The sequence below is a fragment of the Aquarana catesbeiana genome, linkage group LG03 (genome assembly GCF_042186555.1).
Source record: "Aquarana catesbeiana isolate 2022-GZ linkage group LG03, ASM4218655v1, whole genome shotgun sequence".
In the NCBI taxonomy this organism is placed as follows: Eukaryota; Metazoa; Chordata; class Amphibia; order Anura; family Ranidae; genus Aquarana; species Aquarana catesbeiana.
The window spans coordinates 378,923,474-378,936,336 of record NC_133326.1 but is presented as its reverse complement, the minus strand read 5'-3'; the positions used below and the strand labels follow the sequence as shown (position 1 = coordinate 378,936,336).

Sequence of the window (12,863 nt, the reverse complement as noted above, 5' to 3'; positions counted from 1 at the left end):
GAGTGTTTCTAACTGTAGGGGGGGGGGGGGGGACTCACTAGGGGAGAAGACCGATCGGTGTTCCTCTGTACTGGGAACATACCATCGGTCTCCTCTCCTCTGACAGGACCGTGGATCTGTGTGTTTATACACACAGATCCACAGTCTTGCTGTGTTACCGGCAATTGCGGGTGCCCAGCGGACATCGCGGCCGCCGGGCACGCGCCCCGGGTGACTAGTGACACAGCGGGCGCGCGATCACCGTCGGCGGCACGCGCCCCCTGGTGGGTTGGGAAAGCGAGGTCGTCATATGACGCCCGCCTGCAACGAGAGCTGCGCCGCCTGGCCGTCAATTGACAGCCGGCGGTCAGCAACCAGTTAAAAAGAAAAAAAAAAAAGGCCTTTACAGTCACTTTAAGGTTTGACCTCATATTATATGTGTATGGGGCTTTAGCCTCAAACTTGTTGTGTTCCTCAAACCATTCTTGAATTCATCAGACCAGCCCCCCTATTTCCATTGTTCCGTGGTCTAGTTCTGATGTTCATGTGCCCAGTGTAAGTGCTTCTGCCTGTGGACAATGGACAGCATGGGCACTTTACTGGTCTGTGGCTATGCAAAATCTTATGAAACAAACTCTGAAACACTGAGTGTTGAGGCACCTTTCTAATGGAACCAGTGTCACCTTTTTTCAGCAATATGAGCTAGAGTAGCTTGTCTTTTGTATCAGACTAAACAGGCCAACCATCACTCCCTACGTACATCAATGTGCGGTGGCCTCCCATGATCCTGCTGCCAGTTTTCCTTCCTTGGACTACTTTTGGTAGGTCCTGACCACTGCAGACCAGGAACATCCCACAAGAGCTGCAGTTTTGGAGTTGCTCTGACCCAGTCGTCTAGCCTTTACAATTTGGCCCTTGTCAAAGTCTCTGAAATCCAAATACTTGCCTATTTTCTGCTTTCAACACATCAACTTAAAGAGCTCCAGGCAAATGCTGTAGCTGCTGCCTTTTAATATTGGGGCACTTGCATGTCCAGGAATCAAGCGGTGTCCTCACCTTAGCCAATTCTTCAATTGGCTATCGGGTGCTGGCACTGCCATCCTGACTAAGGGAAACTGGCAGTGAAGCCTTGCCTCTTCCCAGCTGGTTTCTCACTGCGCTTTGTGAATAGGCCGCAGTCTTCTGGAACCTGTGAAGTGTCTCAGAAGACTGCGAGGGAGGGAAGGAGGGGATGAACTTTTGGCTCAATTTGCTGCAGTGAACTGAGCTGGAAGTGGGTACCTGTCAAATCCAGGTACCTGCTCCCCCCCCAAAAGGTGGCAGGAGGCAGGCAAGCAGAGCTTCCCCATTTGGGTGGGGCTCCGCTTTAAGCAACGACCTGCTCACTTGTTGCATAATATATCCCACTGACTTTCAGGTGTCATTGTAAAGAGAAAATCAGTGTTATTTACTTTACCTGTCAGTGGTCATAATGTTATGGCTGATTAGTGTACGTAGAGCTACTTTGCTATGGTACAGGGCACCACAGAAAAGAGAGGAGAGATGGTTTCCTGAACTATAAAGAGACTTCTGACTCCTCTTATAGCCTCTGCAAAACCATTACCTACAACAGTTCACTTACACAAATTACTACAAGTGTCCAGAAGTGGATATCTGAGGGAACCAAAATAAAGAAGTTTGTATAATTTATATTTTTTTAAGGGCTTAGTGCTGCCCCCACCAAGAGCGGGCTCATCCACAAGACTAGGTGGTAGGCATGGGCCTGGTGAAAGTGAGGGGGCCCCAATATATACTTCTTGTAGTAAGCCAAGGAAATCAAGCAATTGCTCCAAGCTGTGCATCCCCCTGTGATGGGACAGCCATGCTTATACAAACAGGGTTAGTTTTTGCTTATTGCAGTCTTGGCTATTTTATTTGAAGGGATGGGGCCTTACCTAGGTGCCCACTCTGTCTTAACCAGCCTCTGCCCTCAATCCTGCCATCCTAAGCTAAGCCTTGTCTCGTGAGTGCTATGCTAGAGAATGCAGCCCTTCATCAGTGTCCTCGGTGCATTCCACAGCTTTCTCTCAGCCAGGCAGCAGGGGGCGCTCATACTCCAGGCAGCCGCCTCCTACAATTCAGCCAGCAGGTGGCGAGCGCTCTCCTTCAATAGCCTATTCACGTGACTAAGACTGCTCACGGAAGAGGAAACCGTGTGACCGGAAGTTCTCAGTCGTCCTGAGTTTGGCATTGAGGAGGCAAGGTGAGTCCGCTGACAGTCCGGGGAGATAGCTTGACACCTATAGAGGCGCATACGGCGTACAGGGGGCCTACACAAACCTGCCTGTAATGACTTCTCTGCTTTCATGGCCAGAGCGGCTTCAGGTGTCCCCTAGTGCTTGAATATTTCACCTATTGGCTTTATGCCACGAGGGCTCGTATTCAACCGTGCACAATACATAGAACGATGATATGCTGTTAGTGATAGGAACATGTTATGTGGTGCATTGGGCTGAGTGCTGTCATATGACATCAGCATGGAGAGTGTGGGACTGTAGAGAGCACTGTGGGTGCACCTCATTATAACATGCTATCTGGGCTTGGGGGATTCAATTGTAAAGCTTTAAAATAAAAAAATCATTGTTCTTTACTGAGTGTATGATGGCTTCATCACATTGTCCTATCAGCTACACACCATTCTAGTGATTCCATACCCCTCTCAGCTTTTGTAGAAGGTCAGCTTAGCCCCCCATATCTCCTGATTAGTCCCAGATACCGGCCAATAAAGCTCTGTGCTCATTTATATTTGAAAGTGGACAGTGATGATGTCCTTGGTGTTCTGAGAACCAATCTTATTTAACCCCGAAGACTGAGGACATACTGTTAGTGTAGGGCATGTTATAGACGTGCCCCTGACAGGGCATCACCACTGAACACTTCATTCACAATGTATCATCCTGGACCTGGGAGAAAATCTGAAGTGGACCTTGCACCCCATCTTCCAGCAATGGACTCCTAAAGCTATGTAGCAAGCCCACGATTCTAAGTAGTGTTGTATACTGTGTCCAACCCACAGGTGCCCATTCCTCTGGGGTCGTTCCTCCCAAAGATGCTATAAATAAATGAAATATGAAGTTGCACACTGCCTCCACATAGCTAAAATATGCTTTAGGCCTCATACACACTATCAGATTTTCTGCTGATTTTTTTCCTTCAGATTTACCAAAACCATATAATATGAGGTCAAACCTTAGGAGTTTCAAATTGTATGCAATCAGGCAGGCCCTTGCACTACATGGTTTTGCTAAATCTGAAGACAAAAATGAGCAGAAAATCTGATGTGTATGAGGCTTTAGGCCTCATGTACACTGCTGCTGGTAAACGGAGGTTTAGGAGCAATTGGGCTTTTTTTTTTTTTTTTCTCTCTTCAGCTGCCCCTGAACTCTCCTCTATGTTATCTTATCAGTACATGTACACAGTTTCTAGGCAGTTGAGTTTAGAGGCCTTTTTTGGAAAGCAAAAAAATGAGTCCAGACACTGAGTTTAGAGGCATTTCAAGCGCTAAACGCGGTAACTCACATTTAGCTGCGTTTAGTTTACAGGCGTTTTTCATTTTTGGCTATTTTTTCAAACGCTGCATGTAAACACGACAAAACGGATGTTTTAAACATCGGTTACTATCTGTCAAGTTAAATAGTTCAGGAGAGGTTGTAAAAACGTCCCGTGTACATTAAGCCTACTGCTTTACTATCCAGCACAATTCTAGTTGCTCCACCCAGATACCTAATGACAACATTTTATACTCACTGCACAGAGCAGCCCTAATCCTTTTCTTCTTTTATCCTCAACCCACACTTCTGGCTCCTCCCCTCCGCCGAGTGCCCCCATAGCAAGCTGCTTTTATGGGGACTCTTGTTTTTGCTCACTCCTGAGCTGTCTATAAGACACACAGCACAGCTTGGCCCTGCTCGCGATTGATAGCAGCAGGAGCCAATGCTTCCCTCTGCTGTGTCTGAGCAAATGAGGAAAGAGAGGGCCTCTGCTTTCGTGCATACCACTGGATCGAGGTCGGGCTCAGGTAAGTATAAAAGGGGGGAAACTCCTTGCAGAAAGTTGTTTTTTTTTTCCTTAATGGATAGTATGCATTAAGATACAAAAACGTTCTGGTTTTACAACCACTTTAGTTGTAGAGTCCCAGTGGGAATGGCAGTGTCAGAAGCATTGGGGTGGAGTGACTGGAAATGTACTAGATCAGTAAAGCTTGTTTTTAGCTAATGCAAAAGTGGAGTGACTCCAGACTTTCATATGGGAAGTTACTGCAAAAGTGCTGCCAGTGCACTGTAGATTGTCCTACCAAGATGTTAAAGTGGAGATCCGCTGAAAAAAAAATATTAAAAGCCAGCAGCTACAAATACTGCAGCTGCTGACTTTTAATATATGGACACTTACCTGTCCAGGGAGCCCACGATGTCGGCAGCCGAAGCCGATCCATCCTTCGGCTGCTGCTGCCGCCATCCTCGGTAAGGGAATAAGGAAGTGAAGCTGTGGGGCTTCACTTCCTGGTTCCCTACTGCGCATGCATGAGTCGCGCTGCGCGTCCTCTCAGGTCCCTGCTGTGTTCTGTGTCCGACAGAATACAGCGGGGGAGGACGGGGTAGGCGCCGGAAGTGGCATAGGTCACCGCAAGCGCCGCGGTGAGCTATGCCAGGAAGTGGGAGTAAATACCTGTATTAGACGGGTATCTGCTCCCTCCTCCCCCCTAAGGTGCCAAATGTGACACCGGAGGGGAGGAGGAATCCAAAAAGTGGAAGTTCCATTTTTGGGTGGAACTCCACTTTAACAAACAGCAGAGGCCATAGGCAACAATTGCAAGATAAATGTGCTCAGCTGGGAGGCAGCTGCAAGGTAAACAACAGTTGTCTTTTGTTAGAAAGCACATTTATCCTTTAAAGCAAAACTAAGGCTGGCCATACATTGTACAATTTTCTTTTAGATTTACCAAAACCATAAAATGTGACGTCAAACCTAAACACTTTCAATTTATATGCAATCAGGAAGGCCGTTGCACTACATAGTTGAAGGTAAATCTAAGGAAATTGAATAAGACGGATTTAGGCTGACTGTAGAAGGAGTGATTTTCCTTTGCTGCAACCACCGGGTTGCAGGAAAGAAAATCGCTCAATTCCCCCCATCAACCCACTCATTGTTGAAGGGGGAATCCCTCCCGCTGAGCCATTGTGTTCTCCTGTTGGGGTAAGCTGTCCCTGCTGGGAGAAGACAATGATTATTGCTAGAGGCTATACTAGCCACTAGCAGTAGTCGCATGTAAAATCTGACCGGCTGGTTGTACCGAAGTTAATCAACTTGGGTACAATAAGCCTGCCCATACATGGTTCAAATCTTGGCTGGTTCCTGCTGAACCAGCTGAGATTCGAACCGTCTGTCTTTAGTCTTTGAAACCACTTCCCCAAAGTTGTTGCTATATTATGGCAACATGTTTCCACATTCTGGCACACTTACCTTACCAAAGTACCCCCCTCCAGCAATGTGATGTCCGCACACTCCCTTGTCGCTCTCACTGCTGCTGACACCTTCTCCTGGTCTGCTTCTGCATCTGGATCCTTAAGCCTTCTTGGTTAGCCAGCCAGAAATTATGTAACTCCTGCGTTTAAGAGTTGCGTCTTTCTGGCACCCACAACATGCCAAGATTGTCCACTGAGTGGCACACGTGCTAGCAGACAAAAAAGGAGCTTTGTAGACTACCTGAAAAACAAGACTTTAGTTCCACTTTAAGGCCTCTTGCACACAGGCATAAAAAAAGTCTGCTGCATGTGTAGCATTTTTTTTTTTTTATGTATGTGAGCACAGATGTATTGTTGAAGAAAATATTACAGCGCACACATGCAAAAAAGACATTTACCTCCAGCAAGGCTAGTTTAAAACACCTAAACATTTTCAAAAAAACATTATCAAAAAATATGGGGATTTGGTTACACCATATTGCTATATGGTGCTAAGCCCACTTACTGCGACAAAGTACCCCATGATTAGTGAGCCCACTAATCATGGGGTACTTTGTTGCAGTAAGTGGGCTTAGCACCATATAGCAATATGGTGTAACCAAATCCCCATATTTTTTGATAATGTTTTTTTGAAAATGTTTAGGTGTTTTAAACTAGCCTTGCTGGAGGTAAATGTCTTTTTTGTATGTGTGCACTGTAATATTTTCTTCTACTGTATGGTATTATGGCTGCACCATCTTTAATGCATCTTTTAGGGTGTGCCCCCCAAATATCTTGTTTGTACAGATGTATTGTTGTCTATAGAACAATGTACACAGCTGCGTAAAGATCAGTATTGCAGCAATGAATTCAGAGCTGTAAAATAAAAGTATAAAATGTGTGCAGTAATTTACAGACGTTTGTATGAGCCTATGCGGGTTAATTGCAAGACTAGCAGCTAGAAGAGGATGAAGATGAATTTTACACATGATACACATTTAGGCTGCATTCACAACTGAGCGTTTTCAGCTCCATAAAATGCCCGAAAAAACACCTAAAGAAACACATGAAAAAGGCCCAACAAGCAAAATCCCATTAATTTCAATGGCACCTGTTCACATCTGAGTGTTTTGTCACCTGAAGCAAAATGCCTATGAAAATGTTTGTTTTTTAATTCAAAATATTTCTGCCAGCAAGGTCCTGCATATAAACATCAGTCAATTATTACATCCATTGGCAAGAGGCCTAAGACTGTATTCACAGGTGCTAAAAAAAAGGAAAATAATTTACAGGAAGTTCTTCTTGCCTAGTGTCTCATAAAATTAGCATAGTGTGTGTGTGTGTGTATGTATGTGTGTGTATATATATATATATATTACACACACACTATCTCACAAAAGTAGTACACCCCTCACATCTTTGTATATATTTTATTATATCTTTTCATGTGACAACACTGAAGAAATGACGCTTTGCTACAATATAACGTAGTAAGTGTACAGCTTGTATAACAGTGTAAATGTGCTGCCCCCTCAAAATAACTCAGCATACAGTCATTAATGTCTAAACGGCTGGCAACAAAAGTGAGTACACCCCTAAGTGAAAATGTCCAAATTGGGCCCAAAGTGTCAATATTTGGTGTGGCAACCATTATTTTGCAGCACTGCCTTAACCCGTTTGGGCATGGAGTTCACCAGAGCTTTACAGGTTGCCACTGGAGTCCTCTTCCGCTCCTCCATGATGACATCACAGAGCTGGTGGATGTTAGAGACCTTGCGCTCCTCCACCTTCCATTTGAGGATGCCCCACAGATGCTCGATAGGATTTAGGTCTGGAGAAATGCTTGGCCAGTCCATCACCTTTACCCTCAGCTTCTTTAGCAAGGCATTGGTCGTCTGGAGGTGTGTTTGGGGTCATTAGCATGTTGGAATATTGCCCTGTGGCCCAGTCTCCGGAGGGAGGGGATCATGCTCTGCTTCAATATGTCACAGTACATGTTTTCATTCATGGTTCCCTCAATGAACTGTAGCTCCCCAGTGGCGGCAGCATTTATGCAGCCCCAGACCATGACACTCCCACCACCATGCTTGACTGTAGGCAAGACACACTTGTCTTTGTACTCCTCACCTGGTTGCCACCACACACACTTGATACCATCTGAACCAAATAACTTGATCTTGCTCTCATCAGACCACAGGACATGGTTCCAGTAATCCATGTCCTTAGTCTGCTTGTCTTCAGCAAACTGTTTGCAGGCTTTTCTGTGCTTCATCTTTAGAAGAGGCTTCCTTCTGGGACGACAACCGTGCAGACCAATTTGATGCAGTGTGCGGCAAATGGTCTGAGCACTGACAGGCTGACCCCCCCACCCCTTTAACCTCTGCAGCAATGCTGGCAGAACTCGTACATCTATTTCCCAAAGACAACCTCTGGATATGACGCTGAGCATGTGCACTCAACATCTTTGGTCGACCATGGTGAGGGCTGTTCTGAGTGGAACCTCTCCTGTTAAATCGCTGTATAGTCTTGGCCACTGTGCTGCAGCTCAGTTTCAGGGTCTTGGCAATCTTTTATAGCCTAGGCCATCTTTATGTAGAGCAGTTCTTTGCCATGAGGTGCCAAGTGTGTCTTGCCTACAGTCAAGCATGGTGGTGGGAGTCTCATGAGCTTCCAGTGACCAGTATGAGAGAGTGAGAGCGATAACACCAAATTTAACACAACTGCTCCCCTTTCACACCTGGGACCTTGTAACACTAATGAGTCACATGACACCGGTTTGGGAAAATGGTTATTTGGGCCCAATTTGGACATTTTCACTTAGGGGTGTACTCACTTTTGTTGCCAGCGGTTTAGACATTAATGGCTGTGTTGAGTTATTTTGAGGGGACAACAAATGTACACTATTATACAAGCTGTATACTCACTACTTTACATTCTAGCAAAGTGTCATTTCTTCAGTGTTGTCACATAAAAAAAAAAAAAAAAAGGTATAATAAAATATTTACGAAAATGTGAGGAGTGTATTCACTTTTGTGAGATACTGTATAGTGTGAGCAGTAAAGGGGTTATCCATTGCAACCGGTAACAATTGGCAATGGTTTAGATGTGGCTACCTGTTGAAAAGCCCCCTGCCCCCAAGAGAGTAAAGAGCTGCTGCTACAGCCCATACATTGCAAGATCCTTCTGTATCTTTTGCCTGCATGCATGTATATTTTGGGTATAACATCGTTTGGATAAAGCTGCCCACGTGTACTGAACTTTGCTTGTGCAATCTCCTTTATGCCTACCAACATCTGCGTAGTGCAAGGGTCAAGCTAAGCAGCCAATGGGGGAGATTTACTAAAACTAGTGCACACAGAATCTGATGCAGCTGAGCATAGTAACCAGTCAGCTTCTAACTCCAGCTTGTTCTGTTAAGCTTTGGCAATAAAACCTAGAAGCTGATTGGTTACCCTGCAGAGCTGCACCAGTTTTAGTAAATATCTCCAATATCTCTTACATCTAGTCAGTTATCTAATTACATAATTGTTGGTAAATGTGTTGCAAATATAAACAGTCATGAGAAGTACACCCAATTAAAATTGAGATCCTAAACATATCTAAACAGGGAAACTTTGGATCTTTGTTCAGACTGTTCCTACAGATAAAAGTGATAAACTTGAATAAAAACACAAGAAAATGTTGCCTTTTCAAATATTCTTATTCAACAAAAATATAAGTATTAATGGTGTACTGTGTATTGTTGTACATTGTACACTCTTGGCCTCAGAAGCTGTTATTTCCCTGTATAGCAGATGTGATGTTTTGTAGAGGTTTTGCGTAAGTGCTCATCAGTGTCTGATATTGAATCCTGCATTAAACATTATAAAAAATTAAAACATTGCTGCAAGTATAACATGCTGGGACCTAGAGGGTACCTACACATACCCTGGAAATGCAACCAAATGGTAAGGTATTCTGACAGACACTGCATTCTATGCATGAAGGTAAAAACCTTCTCTATATAGCAGTCCCTCCTAATACTTACCTGAGCCCCATCTTCCTCTAGTGATGTGCACAAGAGCCTCGGCTCTCTGGGGACTCTCCTTCCTCAGTGGTTAGGACAGCAGTGGGAGCCATTTTTCTCCCGCTGCTGTCATTCATAGCCAGTGAGCCAATGAGAAAGAGGGGGCGGGGCCGAGCGTGACTGTATGGTTGGACACGTAGAGCTGTGGCTCGGAAGCGAGCCTGCTCAGGTGCCCCCATTGCAAGCTGGTTCATCTGGGGGCAGGAGGGGGGGGGGCAGGAGGATCGGGGCCTCTCTCAGCCTCCCTCACAAGGCAGCAGGCAAGCACCCCTCTGTTTCTGGTCAGTGAGACCGACGCAGCGATGAGCTTATAGGAATGTGAGTAGGTGGCACTTATCTGCAAGCTCTGACACGATCTGAAAGTCTTGGAGCTTTACTTGGATTTCAGCCATATCTTTAGGGTTTCTGACCAATGTAGTTATGTGCAGGTATCTTTTGTTTGCCTGAAGGTTTTCTATTTTTACTCTAGAGATTCAGAATCTCCTTACAGAATATTTACACCCTAGAACAAAAAATGTACCATGTTGCAGATTACCAGTCCTTAGATGTGGTAGCTATATTAGCTTTTTGTTTTTTAAGACTAAGGACATTTTCACCAAGTACAAAAAATACATGTTAAAGTGGAGTTCCACCCAAAAATGAAACTTCCACTTTTTGGATTCCTCCCCCCCTCCAGTGTCACATTTGGCACCTTTCAGGGGGGAGGAGGGAGCAGATACCTGTCTAATACAGGTATTTGCTCCCACTTCCTGGCATAGATCACTGCGGTGACCTACGCCACTTCCTCTGCCTACCCCGTCCTCCCCCGCTGTATTCTGTGAGACACAGAATACAGCAGGGACCTGAGAGGATGCGCAGCTCGACTCGCACATGCGCAATAGGGAACCAGGAAGTGAAGCCGCACGGCTTCACTTCCTTATTCCCTTACCGAGGGCGGCGGCGGCAGCAGCCGAGAGACGGATCAGCTTCGGCTGCTGACATCGCTGGACCCTGGGACAGGTAAGTGTCCATATATTAAAAGTCAGCAGCTGCAGTATTTATAGCTACTGGCTTTTAATATTTTTTTTTTCAGCAAACCTCCGCTTTAATGTCTTCAGGAATACAGTGTCCTTGTCACTTCCTGTGAAGCGGTCTAAAATCAAAACTATATTGGCTTCCTTCGAAGCTTTCTTCTGTAAACTAGAAAACCTCTCTCTCCTCCGGTAACCAAGAAGAGTCTTAGTGTTTTGTAGCCTTAATCAAGAAGACAGTCTAGTGTGATAATCCATGGCTTCCTTCAAAGATACAGTAAAAGAGGGAGTGTAGTCACCCAGGACAGGAAGTCTGTTATTCACAGGATTATCTAACTATAATCCCAGCCTGTAAAAGGAGGATTTATACTTTTCGATGGGCGGTGTCTTAAATCTTTGCTCTCGTGAAGAGCTCATGCTGCATTTCCACACTCCTGTTGGATAGCGCATGCTCAGCTGGGTGTTGTGGTTCTTTCCATGACTCAGGACACGGTAGTGATGTAGTCTTTGGTCCTTTCTGTGTTTTGGTTTTCCGTTTGTGCCGGTAATTTCTTTCTGATCTTCTCAGATACAGTGGTAGCTGTACAACCAAAGTGCTTTATGGGTGTGATCATTGTAGTTGATTGAGGCCAGGAGTTTTCAGGAGGAAAATGGGGCTTACAGCTTTTCTTGTTTCTGTGAAGAAAAAAACCCTTCTCCAAGAGCAAAAATGTTTGCAAAAGCAGAATGATTTAAAAGACGTCTGTACAAGGGGAACTGTGTAGGCCATCATTGCTTACCACCTTTGGATCAACCTAGTTGTCTGACTTCAGAACTGACCCAGGACAGGTATGCAGTCAGTGAAGGCAGACTCTACCCATTCCTGGTCAGTGAGGTTTGAACTAGACAACGACAACCAGCATTTTTAGAAAATGTCAGCAGTGCCAACCTTGATATTTCTCTTGCACAGATTTTCTTCAATACACGCTCTGATATAATGCTGAAAGGTATATAGAACCTCTTTGGTGTAAAGGTAATGTGTTGCCATGCCTATTGGTGTACATGAAAAGTAATTGTGCAAAAATGTGACATTGTTTGTTTTCTTTTCTTTTTTTTTTTCCCAGCAAATAAACCATGGGGGTGCACTTTGGAGACCTCGCTAAGGTGCGACATGTCATCACTTTCACCTTATCTCCTTTTGAGCAGAGGGCATTTGCCCAAGTTTTTTTAAAAGGCATTCCCAATGTTTTTCGGAGGTGCGCATCAAGCTTCCTCACTGTAGTGCCACGTAAGTGTCAGACCCAACCCTAAATTACATTTGATATTTGTTCTGCAGGAAGTCAAAAAGAAGGGGTAAATACAGGGCTGTTTTATCAGATGACCATGCAGCATATTCTAATTTAATTAGACTTACTAGGGTTTGTGTATGCGAGCATCAGACCAGTCAGAAGCAGGTCAGATATAGCCTTAAGAAAGCATGCTTATAGGCACATATAGGTGTGTGTACCATTCATTAACCATGAGATCGCATTGCATTCCAATTTGCTTTTTTAGAGGAGGAAAAGCTTTTCAAGCACAGCAGAATAGGATGTGTATGTTCTTGTAAAATTGAAACACAATGCAAAGAAGCCTTAAACCTAATCACTCACTCAAATCCTGTATATCTTTGATAAAAGTTGTCCTTTTAAGATCTGTCCACACTACCCCCTCAGGAACTGCAGTATCTTTTTTTCCCCTCCCCTCTTCATCTTCTGAATGCACGTTGCTGCTCAATTTGTTCCTATAGTGTCTGATGGACTGCTAAAGGCTGCCATGCATTTTCAAGATGAAGGGGTTATGGCAAGGATGCTTTCTGAATAGAGGCTGTGCAGCTTTAAACAGAGCTGTACAGGCAAGAGTATTGAAACAAGGGCAGGGGTAAGAGACCAGGTGGGCTACACTCAGGGGAGATGGGGTTCATTCTTGAAAGGCCACTTATACCAAATGTACAGTTGTCTTTTAAGATGTTTCTAAAGCAAAAGCGTTATGGCTGTTTGGAAAGGTTAGAACCTCTCTATTTATTGGTGTCTAGTTCCCCACTTGAGAGATTAAAGCGGAACTTCACTCTTTCAATCCTCATTGACTATTTTTAATACTTATGCCGATGGCTCTAGTAAATAGATAGGACAGTATATCATATTTACTTGTATTACACTTTTTTTTTTTTCCATTCGATTACTTCCTGGTTTCCAGGCCTAGGCAAATAATGTCATACACCCCAGGAGTCATCAGGAGAGGAGGGGAGGGTTTTCTTAACTAAGCACACCTGCCTGCATGCCTGAACTAAGGGCAGATAGATTCCAGGAAGTA

At 44.6% G+C, this 12,863-nt stretch overlaps 1 protein-coding gene across 1 annotated transcript in view; it reads left to right on the top strand.

The window, feature by feature from the left end:
• Positions 1-2,120: 2,120 nt before the first annotated feature.
• The window catches only part of UQCRQ (ubiquinol-cytochrome c reductase complex III subunit VII), a 22,102-nt gene continuing 11,359 nt past the window's right edge, over positions 2,121-12,863 (top strand). Inside the window, exons 1-2 of the mRNA XM_073620661.1 lie at positions 2,121-2,221; positions 11,639-11,802. Coding sequence (XP_073476762.1) covers positions 11,649-11,802 — 154 coding nt within the window. The 5' untranslated portion in view covers positions 2,121-2,221; positions 11,639-11,648. The remainder of the gene's footprint in view (positions 2,222-11,638; positions 11,803-12,863) is intronic.